This window comes from Trichomycterus rosablanca, chromosome 27 (genome assembly GCF_030014385.1).
Source record: "Trichomycterus rosablanca isolate fTriRos1 chromosome 27, fTriRos1.hap1, whole genome shotgun sequence".
Lineage (NCBI taxonomy): Eukaryota > Metazoa > Chordata > Actinopteri > Siluriformes > Trichomycteridae > Trichomycterus > Trichomycterus rosablanca.
The window spans coordinates 10,283,696-10,308,243 of record NC_086014.1 but is presented as its reverse complement, the minus strand read 5'-3'; the positions used below and the strand labels follow the sequence as shown (position 1 = coordinate 10,308,243).

At 38.3% G+C, this 24,548-nt stretch overlaps 2 protein-coding genes across 15 annotated transcripts in view; both read right to left on the bottom strand.

Annotated features, from left to right (window-relative positions):
- Positions 1-7,691, bottom strand: part of madd (MAP-kinase activating death domain) — a 51,349-nt gene extending 43,658 nt beyond the window's left edge. For 5 of the 13 annotated variants that reach the window (XM_062989434.1, XM_062989427.1, XM_062989428.1 and 2 more), the window contains exon 1: positions 7,112-7,330. The gene's annotated coding sequence lies outside the window, so the exon portion shown is untranslated. Of the gene's footprint in view, positions 1-7,111; positions 7,331-7,605 lie in introns of those variants that run through there. The other 8 variants (XM_062989424.1, XM_062989422.1, XM_062989423.1 and 5 more) reach the window with 3 other exon arrangements.
- A 3,829-nt stretch (positions 7,692-11,520) lies between these two features.
- On the bottom strand, positions 11,521-22,086 carry nr1h3 (nuclear receptor subfamily 1, group H, member 3). 2 transcript variants are annotated; one of them, XM_062989487.1, is made up of 11 exons: positions 22,038-22,086; positions 17,674-17,784; positions 16,448-16,517; positions 15,778-15,957; positions 14,645-14,911; positions 14,354-14,559; positions 13,596-13,775; positions 13,275-13,377; positions 12,991-13,104; positions 12,417-12,511; positions 11,521-12,028 (listed from the first exon to the last, which is right to left on the bottom strand). In XM_062989487.1, the coding sequence occupies exons 3-11, from the start codon at positions 16,482-16,484 to the stop codon at positions 11,882-11,884; spliced, it is 1,329 nt and encodes a 442-aa protein (XP_062845557.1). In that variant the 5' UTR covers positions 16,485-16,517; positions 17,674-17,784; positions 22,038-22,086; the 3' UTR covers positions 11,521-11,881. The 2 variants fall into 2 exon arrangements, with proteins under 2 accessions (XP_062845557.1, XP_062845556.1); XM_062989486.1 differs by lacking the exon at positions 22,038-22,086 and having other exon boundaries at positions 17,674-18,056.
- Between the last annotated feature and the right edge of the window lie 2,462 nt (positions 22,087-24,548).

Genomic DNA, 24,548 nt, shown 5'->3' with positions numbered 1-24,548 from the left:
TCACTGGACCATTGTGCCAGCTATTAATAAGGGAATTAATAAAGCAAACACTGAGCTCTAAAAGTAGAGAACTCAGAGACTTCTTGGTATTTTAGAACTGACATCCTTACAGTAACAACGGTGACTCTTGATCAATTTATTGAAGAAACCCATTAATTCCTCTTTGTATTACCTTTGTATAAGACTTAAGGTGAACTTTGCATGGTTAAACAATAAGACCATTCGCTTCTATTCAACAAAATACACAAAGTAAATAAAGCATACATCTGTGCCTCCACCCAGAAAGACAAACACCTTCTCTTCCTCACATGCTTAAACACACACCCACATACACGAGGGCAATTTGGTCTAGAGACCGAATGCTACAAACAAAGTTATTTTTTGGTCCCGATCCCGATTCCGATCATTAATTTTGATACCGAGTCTCAAACCGATACTTGTATTTCCTAGATATTGTCTAGATAAGAACTAGATAATACTGTTCACACAGTGCACACTTCAAGTACATTACAGTTATTCAAATTAATCCGATGTATATGTTTAACAACTGAATAGCTCTGTAGTGCTGTAGGAAAAAAATTGCCTGCATCCAAGCTATTGCTTAATGTTCTTTTATTTTTACAAAATAAAAGTAAACAAACTTAGTGCAGCATTGTAGTAGTAAAACTAGAACACTCAGAATGAAGTGAAGGTCCTTTTTGAGGAAAATCGGCATCTCTGCCGTGTTAGCGGACAGCCGGTTCCTCTTCTCATCACATAATAATAAACTCGCTGTATTCGGCTGAGTGTTTATTTTTTAGGTGCCGTATCAAATTGGTAGTAATTGTAAATCGTTTGGTTAAATTATATCTGGTTTGTTTCTTATGAGCCACCGTACTTGTATGCGTGTTGTAACTGTAACAAACTTTCCTGTGGTTGTATTGTGACAATGGTTTGATGGACGTTTCTACGCGAAGTGAATGTGTTTTGACCCATTGGGGCTTCCAAAGTGCATGGAATAGCGTGCTTGGCTAACGCGATGACTCTAGCTGTCCGCTATTCGGTACCGTAACAGAAGAAGTTAATAAAGTGTTAAATGCTCCCGACAATTTGTGAATATAGCGTGTTTTTATTTCTTTATTAAGCGAGTGCATCACTACGACGCTCGGTTACATAACTAAGCCAATCAGAGTGCTTGATACCGAGATGTCGTTCAGTCTTGTGACACGTAAACTCGTTACGATCCTGAAGTTTTCATACTCGGATTAAAAGTTATTGTTTTGTAAACCGGTGTGATCCTTGACTCACACCATATAAATAGTAAAATTCTACAGTAATGAACGAAGCTCTGCTCCTACCGCCTCGTGAAACGCTCGCATTGCAGACGTTACACCTCGCTGTTGGACTTCTTTCACTTTCCAATTTAAAGTATTTCCACACAGCGGACATGCTGACGTAAAACAAAGGATCGGGCTTTAGGATCGGCCTTAGTAAAGCCCATACCGATCAGTAAAAAAATGCCTTGATCTCAAAGATCGGGACATCCCTAGAATTAAACAGGATAAGTGACAAGAATGACCGAATGCAAAACGGATTAAGCAGCAGTCACACTTTTAATCCAACTGTATAACAATTGTATGCATTGTATTACCAATACAAAGCAGTGTAATTAAAACGTATGCAAGTCTAACACAACATTGTGTCCTGTTGCGTCTTTCATCGAGCACTATATAATCTGATTAGTGGGCAAAATCAAGCCGTCTTAACCAGATTTTCTGCAATCAGATAACAGATATGCTCCAATTATCAAAATATACACTGTACATTATACATGACAACCTGAATAATCAGATCACTACGGAAATCCTTTCATGATCAGATCATTAATGCACATGGAAATACACTCATTGCGGTCAATATTTGTATTTTTGAAGTTCAGCATTAGTTAATTACACGCTGATTTACGTTCAACTAGATGCCCATCTCTACACTCTACATAATTTAGCAGGAGATTTGCGACTTCTGAGATCTCTGCCAGATGGCATTAGGCTCCGGTGATTTGTCATCAAATGACCCTCTTGGGATTCGGAGCTCCGAAGCCGTTAAGACTACCGAGCTAGTCTCTTGAGTAAGCAACACCGGCAACATTTAGATGATTCAGAACCTCAAAAAACGAAACGAAAAGAGTGAACGCTTTCAGGGGGCTTTATGTACACGGCTGAACGACGGCTCTTCAGGCATCTGGGGTGTTGTGGAATTGGGAACCCTTGATTTGTCGTGCTTGAGGTGCTGGGCGGAAAGGTCAAGCTGGAGGGTTCCCGGCTTACTAGTGTGGAGTGAATATGATCCAAACAGCATGCGGGGAGCACCGGTGCTAGCCACTTGAAAAGAATTACGACATTGAGATATTTGGAGTGAGGCTGTGATTCTGAAAGCACGCGGCGATCCGGACCACCAAAAAAAGTCCAGATCGAAAGCATGTACGCGGCTTTCCAAATGGTTGAAGCCCTATGATTGATTGGCGTCCTGTTCGGGGTATTCCTGTCTTGCGCCCAGTGTGGAACTGAGCCCCTGGGACTGACCAGGATAAAGTGGGTCATGAAAATTGACATATTTGTATAAATTAATAATGAATTTAATCTTAGTGTACCTGCTACTAAGGGGCTAGCTGCAGCACCACTAAAAGTGTAGCTCAGTAGACTAATGTGTCTGGATATCAGATTGCGCTAGAACCTCCACCCTGGAGAATAAGGGCCTTGGAGTACAAGGGTAGTCATGGAGTTTGGCATTGATCTGGGATGCTGAGTTGTTTCTGTTGTCATGGCTCTTGCATACAATTATTCAGATTTGTTGATGTAAAAGGTGAACACTAATGATCCAGGAGATCTCATAATTGCAGTTCTTGTCTTTTCCTTTGCTTTTTTTTTTCTATTCTAGTCATGTCCAATTACCCTGAATGCGTCCTCTATACTGATTCGACCCTTTTGCCGCTGACTGAGGACGCCACTCAACTGACTTGCGCCCCCCTCCGGCACGCAGTCAGTACAGCCTGCATTTTTCACCTGCTCGAGCCGAGTTCATACACCGAGAGACACCGCGCACGGAGGGTCACTCAGCCCTGTGCAGGCGCCGTCAGTCAACCAGCAGGGGCCGCAGTCGCACCAGTTATGCTCCGACTCTACCCCTAACCCTGAACAACAGCCAAACGTTGTTCATACTGCCTCCCAACCCAGTCGGAAAGGTAGAGCTGAGTTTCGATACGATGCATCTAGATGCGACCCAACTCTGGCGCGTTAGCGTACTTTACCGCCGCGCCACCTGAGCGTTTTTTTCCTTTGCTTTTAACAGAAATGGACTCCCAGTGGACCACCACTAACCAGATGTTATTTTTGGGATGAACCAGTTTCAGCATTGCAATGACACTAACATGTTAGTGACATGATAGCATATGTTGTACTGGTATGAGTGTATTATACTAGCAGTCAATCACACATCAAGAAAGCAAATAATCTGTCCATTACATCATGGTTCTCAGCCACTAATAATAATAATAATGAACTATTTTGATCACAGTCACTGCAGCAATTCCTTTCTTACTTTTCGAGCAATTGGTTGGCCATTTACCCTACATTATTAATCCCAACTTATACAGCACAGATATAAAACACAGATCAGGTAATTTGGCATGCACAAAGGACACGGAATGGGTAATGACACATTGGAGGCAGATTGCATGATGACGCAGAGGATGCAGATCGTCCAATGACACAGGTGTCAAAGGGACAGCAAAGAGGGCTCTGGGTCAGGGCTAGCAACACAGTAATCAGGTCGCAGGTGATGAATGACGCAGCTCAGCTAATTGTGTGATTCTATGACACGCAGATGAAACAGAAGAGGATGGATGTAGGATGTCATACAAGATCTACACTGTGTGGTAGCAGGATGCAGATGGGGTGGTGACTCGGGACCGTTATTTATCCCTAATCAGTCGCAGGGATTACACAGTGGTTGCACCAGTTCTGAGATCAAGGCATTTGAGTTTGAACGATCAGATCAGAGCTGTGTTTTAATAATAAGACTAAGAAAGTGGGCATTTAACATCAGTACACCTGAATGAACACCCTCTTTGTGTGGCAGAGAAAAAAAGACCAAAGCCAGGATAACAGTGTAAGGTCGACCGTGACTAAGCCGACGGATAGTGAAAGAAACACAGGTCCGCTCAAATTTAATCATCTTCGCAGTCTACGCACTTGCTTTCATGACAGCCTTGCGCAAACGAGAAAGAGAAAAGCGTACGACGAGTACAATGTGGGAACGTTTGATACAGACAGACGCTGAGTCAGGGGCTGAAATAAATAATTAAATAAAGTCACGTCCATAGGACTGGTGCCCTATTAATATGTATTTCTAACAACTAATTAATAGCAAATGTAAGAGAAATGATTGATAGTGGTGCCTTTATGTAGGAATACTACAATTATATTGGTACCAGAATAAAATACGCTACAACAGTCATTCCAAAAGGCTCCAAAGGTCCTGTGCAAAGAAGAGAACCTGTTGGACAGACAACCATTTCTACAGAATACCATAATTTGAACCAGCTTGTATTGCAGAGTGGCAAGATAAAAGTCAATGTTCAGTAAATGGCTAAATAGATTGTAAAGGACCCTGGCAACATCAGGAACGAGATTTTCTGGTCTAATCATGGGGGTGCTTATCAGTAGTAGGACAGAAAGGCTGGTAAGAATTGAGGAATACAAACCCTTCTCCAGAGCACGTGAACTCTGGGAAGACACGACACGACAATAACCCAAAGCATACAGCCAAAACAATCCTGGAGTGGCTTCTGGGTAAATCTCTGCACCAAACATCTAAGGGAAGACCTAGGGTTTGCAGCTCACAAAAGCTCTTCATTCAATCTGACACAGCTTAAGAGGATTCGCCAGGAACGATGTGGATTGATGGGTAAAATGGCAAATATACCTAGTCTAAATCAAATCCAATGCAATGCAATGCAATAAAATGAGCAAATAGACAAAGGGTCTGAATACTTTCTGAAGGCATGTCAATATTAATCTAATGAATATGAATACTTTTATATAATTATAATCCAAAGCTATTAATGTTATGTAATTGCTCTACATTTATCTGTCACATGAGATAAAAGTTAACATCTAATTTAGGCCAACGTATCTACAGTGCTCTCTTTAAAACACTCCCCTCTTAAAGAAGAAAAAAGACAATGTATTAACCAGCCACCATCTCATGAATCGTTTAAAAGGTGGTAGGGTTTCAGATAGCTCAGATAACTTCAGATAACAGGTTACGAATGGTGTAAAGAATGAGTACAAGATACATGAGTACCCACATCCCTTACATGTATTCTTCTATTTAACGGTTTTAAGTGCGGCACCTATATAGAAAGCTGCACAAATAAATGTTACCTAATCTAATTTTAATTCTAATTTTATCCATTAATATCTGGCACCAGCGTAACACAATGAAAAAACCCTAGCGAGTGAAAGCTCTTTTATCTTCATCTAAAGCGAGTGATCCCATGCTGTGTATCAAATTGCCAAAATTACCACTTTTAAGACATCAAGCCTTCGTGTGTCAACCAGCCAAAAAGCCTTTCTGTAGAGAACTGAAGTAAAGATAGCACACAGAAGCACTTGCTCAGGCAATGACGTTTCAATTAGTATTACTAATTTGAAATCAGTTTTATTTATTTATTTATATCGTTTGTGCCTAAATGCATTAATTGTTTGTGATTTCTATTCGCACACCAGTCAAAAATTCTACCAATGACCATTATTAATTGCACATCCCCAATATCAGTTTCATTTTAAACATCTTGCATCATGCACTCAAGTTAAGGACTGGACCATGGTAACAATGATCACACCTGAACCTGGTAACAATGATTGTTCGCCCGAATAAACAACCCTCTGTTTACATTCATGCATTTGCAAATGGATTACAATTATGAAAGCACAATATTAAGTGTCCTAATTAAACAGCATGCATCACCCAGTGCTTTAAACCAGCATAATGTTAAAGGTATTGCATTGTTTTTTCCAGGGGTCACCACAGGGAATCATTCAGGTTTGCATACCTGATTTGCCACAGTTATACGCCGTATGCACCTGATGCAACCCTCCCTATCTTATCTGGGCCTGGGACCAGCACACCGACAAGTGCACCTCCTAAAGTCTAGTGGGTAGTAAGGCTAATGTATTTTACTACTTAGTCACCTAAACACCCAAACTATTTAAGTGTAATAATCTTAACAATTATATAATATTTATATCTTTTAGATATTACAATGTAGGTATGTTTTCCATAATCATGTAGTAATGTCATAACCAAGTAGTAGTGTGGGATATTGTGAAGGCACAGGTTAAAAGTGCCTGTAATGCTCTAACTAACAAAATGAATTTGCTTCTACAAATAGACTAATGGCACAAATAGACTTAGCACAATTAGATTAATGACATTTAGGCTATGAAATGTTATTAATTATAATAGGGTCATTCAATAAGAATATAGCCAGCTACATACTAGCACACTAAGTAGTACGCCCATTCATAGGTTGCGTACTTTTCTGGCGTACTATTTAGTACGTAGTATGCGACTCCAGCTGCCTAGCTATTTAGCCGAGATGCCAGCTAACGGCGATTTTGGTGTCTTTTTTAAATGTACTTACTACATTTAATTCATTTGTTTGGATTAAAATACGATTCTTAGTCTTATTCTTAGTGTATTCTCGTTTTACGTTCACCAACATTAGAACTCCAGCTGGAGGGATTAACAGTACGTTTATTGGCTAAGGCTGCGCCTCAAATCGCGTCCTGTCAAACTAAATAGTACACTTGCTTAGCACCTCTGTTCATCATTTATTTGGCACACTACATAGTGCGTAGTATGCGGATTGGACGCAGTATTAGCGTCTGTCAACATCCGTACTAGTCAAACGCAGATGTATTATCATTATATAAGATGTATGTATAGTTAGTTGTATGAGACAAAAATGCCATGTTTAATGTATAATTTGTCATGTCAGCATTATTATGTAAACAATTTATCTACATATGACTTTAAATGTAAAAATAAGCAAATATTAAAGACTGACCTCCAGTAGCTCGCGAGCTCCGTCTGCTAACGTCAAAGATGATGTTCGTCCTGCTCAGAAATAACCAGCCAACAAAATGTCTGTTTTTTTTTTAAACAAAACCTTTAAATAGACATGGTTTTATTAAGTATGAAACGCGTAAACATTTAAAAACGCCTTCTCTTTGCAGGGTGATGCAGCTCTGTAATGCCTCACAGTGTAAAACCTACGTGCTACTCATTTTCCTAAGATTTTCACTGTACTGAGGCGGTATTGCAAATTACCTCATAGTGTCGACAAAAGGGCACTTAGCACTACGGCGCGTACAAGCTATCTAGTGCACTTTTACACACACAATGTGCAGTTTGGAACACAGCCCTAATGACTAGTTCCGTCGACAATATGGACTGTACCAAATCTGACACAGGCGTAAAGCTGTAATGTGTTTAACACTTAACACCTACGATTATGACATTTTACTACGTTTTTAGGATTTATAATCTGGACCGACATACCATTTTTATACCAATGTAAAGTGAATAAGCAACGACGAGGCGCTATTTGCTATTATGTTGTATTTATACACCTGACAGCCTAGGAAACGCAGCCTTTAAACCTAAATGGGCAATAAAATATGTACACTTCTCATGACGTAGAACTTTCATTAATTAATTTTTTAATACCTTATTCATTATGGTGAAGGTCCGGATGGCAGCGTACGAGTCAAATTTACCATTTAATTTGACCCATAAAGCATTGAAAGAGCGTTTGTATAAAAACTACAAATCCCATGTGCAGATGATGTATGTGAGTGACGTTAAGCTCTACGATTGGCTAATTTTGGCCTGTTCCAAAACATGCCGTGGAGGGAAACGGGAAAAACGACAGATGCGCCTTTAACCGCACAAAAAAGATAATCAATACACACTTGGTGGTTATAATGTCACACACAGGTCAGATCAGGTGTGTAGGCACAATAATGAAAAAGTGAACGTAATGTTTATTTTATTATGTTGGTGCAAACTTAAATTCAACTAATCTACAAACGTTCCTGTTTCACCCCCTTTTTATTCACTTGTGTGTGTGTATATATATATATATATATATATATATATATATATATATATATATATATATATATATATATATATATTCATTTATTTGTATAGTATATTACCAGTGGGGTTCCATAGAGGCCAAATGACACCATGACCAAAAAATAAGAACAGATTTGACTTTTAATAACATAATTTACAAGATAAACATTCTATTCAAGACGGCAGAAGAATAAAAAAAAAAAAAACTACAATCAGATGTTTTAGTTCAATATATTTCAGTATCAAGAATAGTTGAGGTGCTTAGTCATCTACAGTTTAACAAATAAAGACATATATACTCACACACTGGCAGAACGATAGAATTTGTCAGATTTCAAATTAAAATAACATTTATACATATTAAGCAGTTAAGGCGTTAAACATAACTTTGCATTCCTATGCCACACATGAGGTCAGCCAAATCAAGAGGACAGAAATAAAAATAATAAACACAATCATGTCTAAATTAAATGAGCATCGAGGGTTATTAACACTTTGATGAGTACCAACAGTTATTAATGTAAATTGGATTAAAAGAACAATGCAAATTAAGGATGAACAACAAATGTGGGGCTAGAAAACCTAATGACAGATAACATAGATTTATAAAATCTATTTAGATTGGACACATTTATTTTAATTCAGTTCAAATTACAGGTAATAAATAAATAAATGCAAATGCTCATTCCAAATCCAACATTTCTCATGTAAGAGGAGGATATTATGAGCCACGTACAACCATTAAAGGTTATACTTGTATATAAATATAGCAATTAAAAAATTCAAAGCAATTATTATAGCATTTATGGGAAACGTATATATCAGGACCTGATCTATGATTTTTTTTAAAAAGAGGAACAGATCATATCTTAACCCTAGGTGTCATGGCGGCTGCAGGGTTTTATGATCTACATCTGACACCCATTGCTAAGTTAGTTGGTCTTCAAAAGAAAAGCTTGGTTGGTATTAGAACCTACAGCCATCTGAGCCTTTTGTGTACAAGAAGTAGGATCAAAACCCTCAAGGGATGTTGATTTTGTGTGCAGGCTACCAGTTTAAATGTGCACTTGCCCGGCGAACAAGTGGCTCATTCTGCTGACAGGATGATCAATGCTCTCACTGAATACTCAACAATATTCTCAACATTAGATTTTGTACTGGTCAGGGTCGTGTTCAGTTCTGCACCTGCCTAAAATAATGAACACAACACATGGACTTACAGCATACTGTATCTTAGAGCCGAGCCGAGCCACTTTCTGCATGGTTTAGATTATCAATCAGCTAAATAACGTATTAGCTCCTATCTGTTTGGTTGGTAACCTAGAGCTAGACCAGCCCTTTGTGACCAAGACTGAGCACCAGTGCTATACGGTATGGATCTTAAGCATACTCAAAAGGCAGAAACATTATCTGATCCTTGAGAGTAACTTGCAGATACACACACTGACTTTAAAGCCCAGTTTACTTCATATTACAAGCAATGATCGGGTATAGACATAACCATAATAAAATATTTGATATGTATATAATATAAAAAATATAGATTTTCTAAATTCAATGTCATTAATCAGGTTTATTTGTTCTCATGTCTTGTTAACGAAGCTACCCCCAATATTATTTCACGTTCAACAGAAAAGCAATGTGCATCACATCTGTTGTCAGATCTGCCATATTTTGACATTTTGCTACTTACTGTTTGGGTTCTAGGATAATTTTATCTATTTAGTAATCATGTCACCCTGATTAGGGTGGCTGTGAGTTCAGATCCCTCCTAAAAACCTGGACAGGGCATTTTCATTGCAGGTCATCACACTCCCACCTATCTAGGTCCACATAAGGGCTATGCAAAGCAGTAAATCTATTTCATTGTGTGTATTGCTTTGATGGACTGGCATACTTCTTAGATCAAGCAATTCTGGCCGGGATGAATTAAAAGAATGAATCACAATTAAACTGGTCAGTTAAAATGAGTTAAATTGTTAGACAAAACCATCCTGCAAAGTTTTAGATTGGTACAGCAGTGCTTAATACATAAAAGCATAAGGAATGAACACAGACACAAACACCAAAGCAAAAGATAAATCCCTTGTACGGAAGACCCGTTGCATTGTACTGTTCCGTCTTTCATGGACAGAAGTTTACACTATAAGAAAGCGTCGATATCAGTTAACAGACACAACAGTTGATGTAAAACCGAGGTATAAACCCACATTTAGATTCAGATTTTACACATAAAACTCAACTATACAGTAGTTTGATTAAATCGAGCAGCATACTGGTTAGCGTTGACAGGGTCAGTGATACCTGCCAGTCCCTGTAAGTAAGTGGATTTCTATATAAAGCAGAATCCTTTTTAATCTACTAGCAGAATGTATGTCTTCATTTAGCCAATCATAAAGCTTTCTGACATACCTCAACTGGTCAGCCAGCCCAGATTAGACTTTGCACCACATTAGACTTGAGCAAAAAAAAAAAAAAAAAAAAAAAAAAAAAAAAAAATATATATATAGAAGCAAAAAATCCCCTTTATAATGCCATTACATAAAATATTAACTGTATATTGTTGGAAAGATTTTACACTAGACATTTCTTTTTAATAATGCACTACTATGAAATTATATCCAATTGCTAATATTCCATTCCATAGTATTACTGTAATGTCCCTTAAAGAAATTGTGTGTAAGTTTCCACACAGAGAATTACATAAATATTTATCATCTTGGTCAGTAAGCCTAGCTGTTGGGCATTGCACTCGTCAGTGCACTCTCAATGCCAGTCCCAAGCCCAGACGTGTGACAAGTCTGTTTTGCGGATCAGATCTGCTGTGGTGAATCCTAATGTCTATACAGATACATTCAGGTGCAGTCAAAAGAGAAAAAAAAAAAAATCATCTGGGGTGCCTGCTTTAGTGCAAAATCAAAGATGCAAATGTTGGACAAGCTTATCATTTAATTCAGGGGGAAATGATTAGTTTGTTTCTCAAATTATTATTAATACACAATCAAGGATATATTATCAACAAAAATCTGTACAAAATATTCTAGCACATAAAAGACTTAACAGTCATTTTTAAAACAAAGCCTCGAAAGGTCAGATAGGAGCACTGCTCCCTGGCCCTAAAATGAAAGCTTTTTGGCCCCACAAGGTGCAGGGCCATTTAAGCCCATACAGTGTAGAGCCCAATTCCGGTTAGATTCAGCATAGACCATCACCTCATGGACCACAACCCTATTTGAGCTCCAAGGTTTGAGGGGAAATAGTGCTGTAAAAAAAAAAAAAAAAAAAAAAAAAAAAAAAAAAAAAAAAAAAAAAAAAAAAAAAAAAAAACACAAACCATTGCCAAGACCTGCTCAGAGCTCTTGGTACTCAAACCCTGAAAAAACCCAAAAATGATTTGTAGTCATTCATTTAGTTAGCAAGAATCTAGGTCCAAAACGACTACACTGCTGGAAAAAGCAGTGCTGCTAATGTTATTTACCCTGGCTCAGTCTTCAAGCCTCTACTGCTTATACAGTCTGTAGAGAAATCACTATAGTAAGCAGATTACTGCATCCTGCACAGAGTACAAACACAACTAAAGAGGAAGATGAAATCAGACTCCTCAGGCCCGGAAGGTCAGTAAGGCCTGAAAGACTTCACAATCCCCCACCCTTTGGCCATGACACTCTTTCTGTTTGACCGTTCGTAGTCGGGTTCACTCGTGAACATCCCAGATTTCAGAAAGCAGAGGAGGGAGTTTCTTGTCCTGCAGTCTTAGGGCGAAGACCTGCTCCGAGTGGACGCTACTGAGGGTGCGCAGACTCACCAGCTTCATCAGCATGCGCGGGAACATCAGGTGGTCCTGTGGGGAACATCGGACATGACGTACAAAAAAGGTAAGCGAAGTATGTGGTTGTTTTTAGTGAAGCAAAAGTACAAGGATACAAATCTGCTTAAACCCTGTTCGAAAATTAGGTGCGCAAATTAAAACGCAACGTTTCACATTGGTTGAAAAGGGCTATGTCCAATCCTAAGAAGAGAAGCAACAGAATGAACTGATTTTGTCTCATCATTGACTGGGAACACCTCTGCAACCCACACCTCTAATAATATAGAAGTACAATTACAGATGTGTTATTAATCTTCCCTTGCCTGGGTTATGTTATCCATACCAATCAGAAAATACCAGCTCATTACTTCTTTGACCTAAATAACATGTGGAAATTAATATAAAACATATTATGACGTACATTGGGCCTCTTTATCCTGATGTATGAATGCAGAGCATCCACATACGGCTGCTGAAGCTTCTCCACCAAATCATGATCCTGCACGTTGGGTCGGTCTAAATAAAACAAAACAAACACACATACACACAAGCAACAAGAGTAAAACACACTGACAGACACTAATGTACAGTATAATAAGTAAATATTCTGCCGTATGTTACTAGCTAGTCAAACCTCAAGTGAGTATTAAAAATAGCTTTGAATTACAGGAATCTATTTATCATCAGTAAAACAGAACTGTACTGGTTAGTGGACGTGAATGAATAAGTAATACATAACACAGTGCTGTTTATCACAGTGCAGCTGGGATCTTTAGCTTTAATTTAACGTTCATTTTCAGTCCCTGTGCGCTGTTAAAAATCATTTAGTTTAATGAGGTGTGATGGCAATGAAGAATATCTACACACACAAACTCGTGATTACACTGTACTGTTCTTTTTTCCACATTTGGTGTCCTAATCTGTCGAATAAATCCGAACAGTTGTCGGGCTGGATGAGCCGTGTGTGTGTGTGGACGTGCAGGAGGGAGACTGACCCGCTGAGAAGATGTTGATAGCAATAAGCAGAGCGTACTCGGCCTCGTCCAGATGTAGGTCATTCATGCCCTTAGAAAACTCAAAAATTGGGTTGATGAACTCGATCTGAAGGCCTGTAGAGAAGCCAGGTGGAAGAGAGGACGTTTGAGGACAAAATACAACTATAAATTTGAATTAAACTAAAACAGTTTGACAGAAGACAAACTATAGGACTATATCATATCAAATGTCACTTTAAAAGTAGGCTCAAGTCAGATCATGTGTTATTAATGCACAACCGAACCTGCTTTGGCAAAGTCCTCCTTGTTGTAGCTGAAATCCGGCGTGAGGAAAGTGATGCTCTCTATTGCTGGGTTGTAGCGCCGGGACGTCTCTAGTAGCATGATCTATAAAAACAAGACTTGTTGACTTAATTGCACTATGTATTAATATTATTCTGAAATACCAGTAGGGGGCACCAAAGGCCCACCTGTATGACCGTGTGATATTTACACAGGTCAGTTTTTAATCGAAACTGACCCATCGAAAGTACTTTAGTCCATCTGCATGTTTGCATGACACAAACTACGATTACAAAATCATGGCAATCCAAAGGCAGACTGACCTCGATGGTGGAGGTCTTGAGCAGGGCAATCTGGTCCTCTCGGGTGAGCTCAAGAAAGCCGGGTAGCTGTTTCGCGAAGTCCACTATCTCCTGCACTGACATGATGGCCAGCTCGGTGAAGTGAGCGAAGCGCTGCTGCCGCACCTCCCGGTTCATCGGGTCCTGACTCTGCGGCCACGGCTGAGAAAAGGAGATATGGATAACGTTCGGTATTTTTACACCTAGTATTGACAAGACCCAAATATGCAAAAATCCCTGTTTTTGTAAATTCAAGAGATGAAACAGAACCAAGAATATCTGTAGTGCAATGAATCAGTTTTGTTGCAATAACGGGAATTTCCAAATGATAAACAGAACTCACAGCTGCCGCTGACTTAGCTAATACAGAACATTAAACACCCCTTCTGTACTGAGACTGGGCTGGAGCCAGTGATCCTAAAAACAACAATCAAAAGCTGTACCTCTGGCTACGAGTTAAACCCAGCAGCCTATACAATCCATGGCCAAAGTATGTGGACACCTGACCTTGATACGGTTGGAAATCGCATTTCAAAACCATAAACAGTGATCTAACATTGCCCTCCTGTTCCCTGTCTGTCTTCCAGCTATATATAGGTAGTATGTGATCTGAGATGCAGCCAATAAACATGTGACTAGTATGGCTACCAAATTCTTCACAGTGAGCGACTTTCAAGGTAGCACGGTGTAAAGTCATCAGCTCTGCACTACGTAATAAAAAAGAAACAGTATTCGCTTACGGTGACTTTGCGTCTATCGATGAACGAGCGTTTGTTGCACTGTTTCTGCATGGCTACCAATTTCTCAATCATTTCCTGCTGTTCTGGAGCCAGAGGGGGAGCGTCGGCCGCTGGGCTGGGGGCCGCCATCGTCGAGCCACGAGCCACATCATCCTCGTGCTGCTTCTTCATCTTCTTCGACCGGATCTGCTCCTCCGAGAGCACACCTGGAGGAAAAACGATGAATGAAATGTATACACAGAAGCACAGACACTTAGCTCCAGATTCGAATCGGTTGTAAAGACTACTCACACTGCTCCAACATTCCGGCCTCTCTACACTTGCGCAGCCGGCATTGCTGGCACTTGCGACGCATGTACGTGTCCATCTCGCAGCGGCCCGAGTTCTTGCAGACGTACTGCGCTCCTTTGATTACGCTGCGCCTGAAGAAGCCCTTGCAGCCCTCGCAGCTTAAGACGTTGTAGTGGAAGCCAGATGCTTTGTCTCCACAAACGCTGCACACTTCATTCCCCATCATTTTAGGAGCAGGACCCTTTTTCCTCTTCAAAGGCTGCCGCCCTTTTGCATACACAAACATCAATGCAGACGTACAACTAAATAAGTATGTATGTTATTAAACACACCCACGGCTTTATCCATGGCTTTGCATACAGTACCAATACCAATAGTATTTTACAAAGGACAAATTATATTAAGTATCAGAACATCAGAAGGAAAAGGTTTAAGGTTTACATGGAAACATCAACTCCTAAAATATGCCCATATTTGCAACTTACATTATGGTAAACACCTTTCACATTTAATTTAGCCGTCCAGCTAAAACTCTTACTTCTAAGTAAGCACAGTACATTATCAGTGCAGGGCACAGGTAACCAATCAATACTTGACCGATCTCTATTGGCCATACACGCATGGCTTGGTTGCATGCTTTTATTTGGCCTGAACACTTCACAGCATTTACAGAATTTTTAATAGACACTATATCCAAAGCAAACACCTGAGACCTATGGGTCTTTTTTAGCAACCAAGCAATGGTAACTTGGCACTGGGGCCTGAACCAGAGTACATCTGATCAATAGTCCAGTACCTTACTCGCAGAGCCAGCACTGCCCTGTCACTGTAAGAACATTGAGCAAGGCTCCTAACCCCCTTGGCTTCAGGGATGAAGTACAATAGCTGACCATTTCATTGTACTGTACAGATGTATATATGACAAAAAATGTATTCCATATGCCTTATTATTATTATTATAATAATACAAAAAGCTCTTAATATGGAAAGCCGTTTGAACAACTGCAAATTCTACACTTTATTCCTAACAGAACATTTTAATAGACCCTGTGTTTAAATTTTGATGTAAACCTACAGTGAAACTGAAACACACACACACACACACACACACACACACACACACAACACAATACCTGGAGCGGGTGCGCCTGGTGAGAGATCCAGTTTAACGTCTCTGGGTTCCATGTTCGACGTGTTGCTCAGTTCTTCAGGAGAACCAGAGAATGAAACTGGTGGAGTAGGAGAAGCATGAAATTCATGTTTCACTTCTGCTCCTGAGGAGCACTTCTCAGTGACACTGCCCAGATTTACACCTTCAGGAAAAAAACAGAGCCATTAATGCAGTTACACAAGTACAGTGCAATGTATTAGGTACGCTTACATTGTGCCTACAATGACTGGAGACAAAACGTCTGTGGAACTAGTCTGATGGACATAGCGTTCCATCTAAGTAATGTGTGCTAAGAGAGGTCTTGTGTTTGTTCCTTCCAATCGATGTCTTCGAATCTTTAATGACACAACCACAAATGAGCGCACCTACCAAGACACAGTCTATCATGTCTGTGTAGATGCCTGACTGTGCAATAGCACCGCTGAGATTCGAACCCCGTATTTTACCACTGTGCCATCGAGCTTTTGTAAACCCATAAAATTCACTCATATGGTGTAGCTAATAAAATGACCATTGGTGCAGGTGGACCTAATATTTTGATAACAATCTGAGCAGATTCACTTAACAAAGGGAACAACACACACACACACACACCGAGTTAAGGAACAAACCTGCATACACCTCCAACTTACCTCGGACACCAGTATCAGCTGCATAAAGGGTGGTCATTGTCAGCTTGTCATAACTGTTTAAAAAACTGCCCTGAAAGACAAAGATAGACGTTATACACTCACCAATTATTTATGTACACTTATCTGGTAAGTTCTTTTCAGTTCTTTTCTCACTACTTTTACATACAGGTTTCGACTACTGTAGGCTGCTTTGCATACCACACAATATACAAATACCAAAGAAAACGAATTGCAGGATGCATTTGGGTACGTTATTACTTTACGCAAAAATAGAGTGGCCTCTTTGTGATCTTTTCAGCTATAGCAGCAGCCACTCTTCTAAGAGTGGGACTTTGCGCCCATTCAGTGCATAGCTGGGTGCAAACCTGCTGAAAAGTGATTTGCAATGGCGTTTGGAGGCGCATATACATCTTAAATCACTACACTTAAGAAGTCAACCACAGCTGCTGTTCCTTTCCCATAATTGGCCGTTCTGGGGGCTTTCAGACAACCATCTAAATATACTGTATATACGAGACAGCAGCAGATACCCGTGAAATTCCATGTATGTGCAAAATTACTTTACTCTTAAATTATGTGTGAAAATAGAATTCTGGGCAACCAACGGCACTGCTGCTTTAACTTCTTCTTTGTTTTGACCTCCTAAAAGATCATGCTTGTTTTTCCAATGTGTCAGCTAGGACTGAATACAATATTCTTCAACCTAACAACAATAATTATTACATGACAATGGATAATGCAATAGTTTAAGTTTAAGTCCTTTAAGTTAGGGCATCCCAGGGACATTTAGGACATTAAATTGCATTTTAAAAACGTAAATTAGACCTAAACTGTTAACTGGCGGACAGCTGCAATTTCACAGTTCCCACCTAAGTTTTCATGGGTGGGCAAACCCATTTTGCACAGTCACTCTTTCAGTACTGTGGGAAATTGTACATAATTACATCGTAGTAAGCAAAAACCACAATGGCTATTTAAAGATGTCAATGAGACAGCACATTTTAACCGTTTCGCAACCTGATGTGCCAACACTTACTGGTTAAATAGGAAGAGAAAGCTGGGAAACGCCTTAAATTAAGTGAATTTGAAAGTGCTGAATTACTGTTGCTTTGAGTAGATAGTTAAGTATCATGAGAAGCACGTGGAAGAGGAATAACAAATACGACCATGTATAGAATGACAGGACAGAAAGATTCTTTCCTTTATAATCACACAGGAACACATACCTCTGATATAGCTCTTAGTTATTGCCTGTCCATCTTGCCCTGTGTTTTCCTAACAGTTCATGATGTTTATCCTCTCCAGCCGTCTGGACACCGTCAGGACAAACTCCACTCCTGAGAAAAACGACAGACACACAGAGAAAGCTAGATATAGACCAAAAAAAACAAAAAGAAGAAAAACAAGTCTTGTTTTTTCTCGATTTCCTTTTTTTTTAAATTTTATTTAGGAATTGTGGCTCAGTCGGTATAGTAAAGCTTTTCTTATGAAAGGAATACAGAGAGAGGGAATAAAAGTGACAGAAAGGGAGGGAGTGGAACGAGGGGAAAAGGACAGGTTACTAAAGGTCGTTTACATGGCTGTGAATCCCTGCGAGACAACAGTTCAAGCCAACTCTTCCTCAAAGAGCACAACAACAGATCCGCATCTTACCCACTAACTAACACACTTCCGTTGTTGTAAAAATTATTTTACCTATTTTTTTTATGTTTCTTCATATTATTTGCAAAAAACTTCTATGTTGTTGTTATGTGATCAGTTCTGATTGTTCTATGTTGTTACAGGTTGAGCAATACAACATAAAAGACATCCAAAGAGTCCCGATATTGATTTCTAGAATTACCACAGTTAACCTATGTATTTCAATAGCTTGTGGAAACCCTAATCAAATTTGAAACTATGCTTTTTTTTATTTTAAAAAGGCTTGGTAAGTGGCCATCACATGCCCGAATTCACTATCTAAAATGAAATAAACTGATTAAATTGATGGGTAGGGGCTAGGGGGTGCAAGAAAAAAACTTCCACTTGTTTATTTAGGTATGTGTTGTTCTGTGGTAAACTTGCTTTTGTCAACCGTTTCATCCTGGTCAGGATTTGTGCGGGTCGAGGTTCACCAGGAAACACTGGGCGCAAAGGCAGGAATACCCTGAACAGCGCACCACTCCTTCAGCTTTCCCGATTCCAGACACGGGCCAGTCATGTCTGCGCAGATGCTGAGATTTGGAGACTGGAGCGATCAGAAAGAAGCCGAAAGAGCTTAGGAGAACGTGCAAAGCTCATGACAGACAGTTGTCTGAGCCAAAGTTAGGTAGAGGTAGACATACTATTAAATAATGCACTATACGATTTCAAATTCATAGGCAAGCCATAAAAGTAGAATCATAAACAAATAGCTCTGATTGTAGTAAACAATCTCATACCAAACACTATTGTTTGCGTGCTTATTTGACATATAATTTAGCATTATACTGTAGTATAGATAATGTTTACCAACACTATTCCAAACATAGCTTGGAAGAAATAAACATTAATGAATCTCAGAGCAAAAATTCATCCAATGCAAAATAAAACTGACCTAAAATAACCCCACTCCACCCTCTAAGTTCAATGTTCTGTTCAACTTATCACTGTTACCTTTGCCCGATGCACTACGTATGTCATGTTGTCCATTGCTGCGCGCTGTAAAAGCAATAACCAATCAGATCCAAAAAACTAATGTCTGGATCTAAATGTTAACACAACTTACTGAGCCAGAAAGGCAGAAAGGACCCGGACTGCTCCAATAGGCAATCGAACACAGGACCTCTTGCTGTGAGGCCACTGTGCCGCCCGAACGTTCGAATAAGGACATGTATTAACACACATCAAATGGCCAAAGTTGGGCTTTCCTAGATATTCTTTAAAACAGTGTCATTCTGTTACAGGTTTATTTGCATTTTTGCTGTATTTTACTTTATTAAAAGACCAAAAAGTGAAATATGTAGAACAATTTCAATTTTCAGAAAATGACTTCCATGAAGCTGCTACAAAATAAGCATGAGAGCATTGAGGTGAAAGTTAAAAGTGTAGGATGTTTGAGGAAGTGTGCTCTTCCTACACTTTACCCATATCCTGAACCCCAGCTGTGAGAAACAAGCAGAAGGGCGTCTATGTAAACATCATATGATTCAGAGCTAAAAACACAACTTTACATATGACCAAGTGACTGGCACAGTTTTTGAATATTGACTGCAGGATACAGTCAGTACTTTATGGATCCTAAAACAAGGCATTAATCAATAAAGCGTCCGTCTGTGTGTCTATCTGTCTGTCTTTTTACCTCCTACAGTTACTACAGCCTTTTGTTTACACAGCTGAAGGGAAATAGAAGTCCATCCAAAAAACTACTCCACTGTACTGTACTACACATCATCTGAAGGAGTCTTGTGGGATCTGATACTTGGACATTACCAGCAGGCTCTTTAACTTTTGTATACTGTGAGGTGGATCGTCACACCATCAGTGCATCCTGGTGCTCAAAAATGACCCATAACTTGGGTTATTAAATTCCTAATGGAATAGTATAGTATAGTATACAACTACTATAATATGTAAGGATGTCCATGACTAACCAGTAAACTGATAGCCAACAGAGAGGTCATGTTCTATTAATACTGTCAGTTTATAACCTTAACAGGAAAACTTTATTATATTATGCATTTATGTTAGTTAAATAACAAACAAAGATTCAACTCCACATTAAATTTAAGCAGTGAAGCTGCTGCATTATGGCGTCGGACTGTGTGTTCAAACTTTGCGGATCTGAATGTAACATTATTTAAAATAGATACACCGTGTACCAGTATGAAGACTTTTTCTAGTTACTGCTTGTAATGGACTGTATGTTACCGACTTTGTTTAACCAGGGGGTGTGTGAAGATTTTACATACTATCTAGTAAAATAGTATGGATTTGGAACATAGCCCGGGGTTTGTACGCTGTGTGTTACTCGCAAGAGTAATAGAGTAAAAACTTATAAAAGAGTAAATTTATAAAAGAGTAAAAGAGTAAACTTATAAAGATAAGTTAAACTGGTAAAGTGGTGTAATCATTTGAGAGTCTATTCAGAACAGTAGTATGCAATCTCGTAGGCAGATATAATCATGTCAGCAGAGCTACACAGTGTGTATTAAGTCTCAGATCATCTACTGGTAAACTAAATAGCATGTGAAATTGTATCAGATTTCTTGGTTGCTTAATATACAGACACAGGGTTTATACAGTAGTGTTTTTGGGACAATTTGACTCTATACTACCATACTAGAGTGGTAGCCTAGTGGGTAGAGCTTTGGGCTATCAACCGGAAGATTGGCGGTTCAAATCCAGGCTCTGCTATGCAGCCACTGTTGGGTCCTTGAGCAAGGCCCTCAACCCGTATGATGGCTGACCCTGCGCTCTGACCCCGCGCTCTGACCCCAGCTTCCAAAACAAGCTGGGATATGCGAAGAAAGAATTTCATTGTACTGTACACGTGTATATGTATATATGACAAATAAAGGATATCTTATATCTTATCTAAATAGCATGTGTAAATGATAACTGCGTGTCAATACTACATTTACATTGTCAGCATTTAGCACACGCCTTTATCCAAAGCGACAGTATACAGTCTGAGCATTTGAGGGTTAAAGGCCTTGCTCAAGGGCCCGATAGGAGCCACCTGGCAGTGGTGGGGTTTGAACCAGTGACCTTCTGATTATTAGTCCAGTACCTTAACCAATACATTAGTACATAGCATGTATATCTTTCTAATGACATATGTGGTAGAGCAATTATAACAAATACAATACTTTTAAAGTAATTTAAGAAATGACCACCACCACTGATTGTGTATAGATTTTACATACTACCTAGTAAGGTAGTATGGTGTATTTTTAAGTGGCATGTTAGTGGCAACGTCTAAATTCACGTACTACCATACTACGAAGTATGTCAACAGTAATAGCACTCAAGTATTAAGATACATTTCACATATTGTTTAGAACAGCAGTGTGTAATGTCAAACGTAGAGTAAGCAACCCCATAACAGCTTACATACTACCGTACTAATTAGTATGCACAATTATTAACGATATAACACTAGTCCTGGTCGCACACTTGAGCACTACATAGAATGTAAACATGCTAATGAAATAAACTGCAGGTGTAATAACACGACACACCTAACTAACGTAGTAAGCGCTTTAGAACACAGGCTATACATTCGAATTCCATTCAAATAGACGAAATAAGGCTAGAGCAGAATAAATGTAAACAATTGGGAGGTAAGTTTATCTACTCGAACTGTCAAAACCTTGAATGCTAACTATGCTAAAGCTAATGCTAACGTTAAAGCTAACAAATACACTACACAGATGTCAGCTAGGATGTGTCAGAGCTGTTAGCATGCGTTAGCTGATGGTAAAGCTCAACCAATATTAACCCTGTTAAACAGCCCGACAGCGCTTATTATGCCTGTTAAACAACATACGAGGTCAAATACCGGCAATGTTAATGTAATATTAGCCGAACACGGGTTTAAATAATAAATAAAACATGATAAAAGAGTTACCTCAGTTAGCTGAAGTTGTTAGCAGTTACCCATCACGAACTTTCACAACAGCCAACTGTGAAAACAAACCTGGACAACCAGTGGAGTCTCTTCTGTCCAAAATAAAAGTCATTAATGTGATAACAGTCTCAGGGTAAATTATATTTAATATAAAATACACTCTGTTAGGTCATTAGCATTTTATTATTTCTTGTATGTACATTAATTTATTATTTTACAATAATTGTAGTTTGATATCGTTTGATATGCTACAACTAACATACAGACTAACTTCGTATATCTATATATCCTCCTCACCCCCGAGATGGGACGCTTTGAAAACAAACAATATCCTGTAACAACACTTGTTCATTTCAGCCTTTTAAATGACATTATACAAAAAAAAAAAGAAATTTTGCTTGGGGACTGTGAGTTATTTAGTGTCCAGTATACTGGACATTTGGAATTAAGAGCATGAAATGTGCAAGATTCTGAAAAAATTTACATATTATCATTACCATTATAACATGTGACATATCAAGTATTGTACATTTATGGCATAATGTAATACATGTTTATAATATTAAAAAGCATATACTAGTTTATACAGAAGTTAAAATTTACATTTTAATTATTTATATGAATATTTTAAATATTTAATTTAAAACTTTTAATTTTAAAAACTCAAACCTTAAAAATGAAAACTCAAACTTTTTAATTAAAACATTTAGCTTTGTTCATTTCCCCTTTTCTTATAAACAAACTTTCCTTTTATAGATATATTTTAAAAACAAGGAACATTACTAAAACATAAAACAGAATATTCAGTTTGTGAATATTAATTTTAAATTTTAAATTATCCACATATCTATCTTTCAATATAAATATTTTGAAAATAAATGATATCTAAATTATTCAAATCAAAACCTTTTGCATTTCAGCTTTGAGTTTTTCTTTTCTTTTTTTAACGGGACCTTGTGTGGAACTCATAAAAGCAGTTTCGTTCAACTTGAATGCAAAGAAATACATTACATTTTAAACATCTTATGCTTAATTTTTTGGTGCAGCCAGGGTTTCTGCACCTCTGAAAGCTGGTGCTATCACTACCCACCACTGGCAAGTGCTCTGCCCCACTGCATCTAACATCTTGGCTTAGAATCACTTGACTCCCTATCACTATCCTGTTGATATTCATCCCACTACTCTCAACACTGCAGTCTATTACTATCATCTAGTAATTTAAGCACCTTATCTACTGTCAGCCCTTAACATACACGAAAAAGATATGTACAGCACGAAAAATGCAAAAAGTAATACTGATGCACATCTTCTAATTCATAGTTAGCATGACAAACTAAACAACATTCAATACGTTAAATCCAAATGTCCAGCTGGCTGGACATAAAACATTTGCTCGAAATTTAAGTATGCGTAAATACATATTCATCGCTTATATTGTTACCAATCATTACAAAAACCTTCTAAAAATACATCATTTCTAAAACACTTTGGTTATATGTGCACATTAATAGATAAAAACGTATGTTTTGTTCGGTCACGGAGGCAACAAGCGTCTTTCTCAACAGCTGCCATCTTCGGGTCTTTTTTCAAGAAGCTTAAAAAAAATTCTCAATGTCTTTGACCAACCAGTAGAAAGACAGAGTTGTGTTGGAGTGTCTAAAAGTGAGTGTAACAAAGTAAAACTTCCTGTTGAGTTATAAAACCCAGAAAAAAAATGTCCAGTATACTGGACATTAGGAGTGAGGAGGATATATATATATACACACACACACACACATATATATATCTATATATATATATATACACACACACACACACACACACACACACACACATATATATATATATATATATATATATATATATATATATATATATATATATATACACACACACACATATATATATATATACACACACATATATATATATATATATATATATATATATATACATACACACACACACACACACACACACACATATATAATAATAATAATAATACATTTTATTTATATAGCGCTTTTCAAGATACTCAAAGACGCTTTACATAAGACAAATAATCAAAACAAATACGTACATACACCATACAAATCATAGTACAAAATCAAAATAGTACATCAACATCAAGAATAATTAAGATAAAAACAAAGAGAGCAGCATAAGACAGTTCATTAAAAATTAGCTAAATTATGAGAGAGAACAACAAATATAGAACAATTTCTTAAAATTAGACAGAAACAGGACAGATTTACATGCAATCAGGAAACTGAAAACTTTACAAGTTTTAGGATCTAGGACTTCACATTTCTGTCGTGATCTAAGTATAAAAACTATTAAAAAGAATAGCAAAAATAAAAGCATTTATTTCGTGTTGTTACAAGTTAAATGCCATATTGAATAGATGAGTTTTGAGAAGTGACTTGAATTTGGACAGGTCAGGACAATCTCGTAGGTGTTTGGGGAGAGCATTCCATAAAGATGGAGCAGCTATGGAAAAGGCCCTGTCAC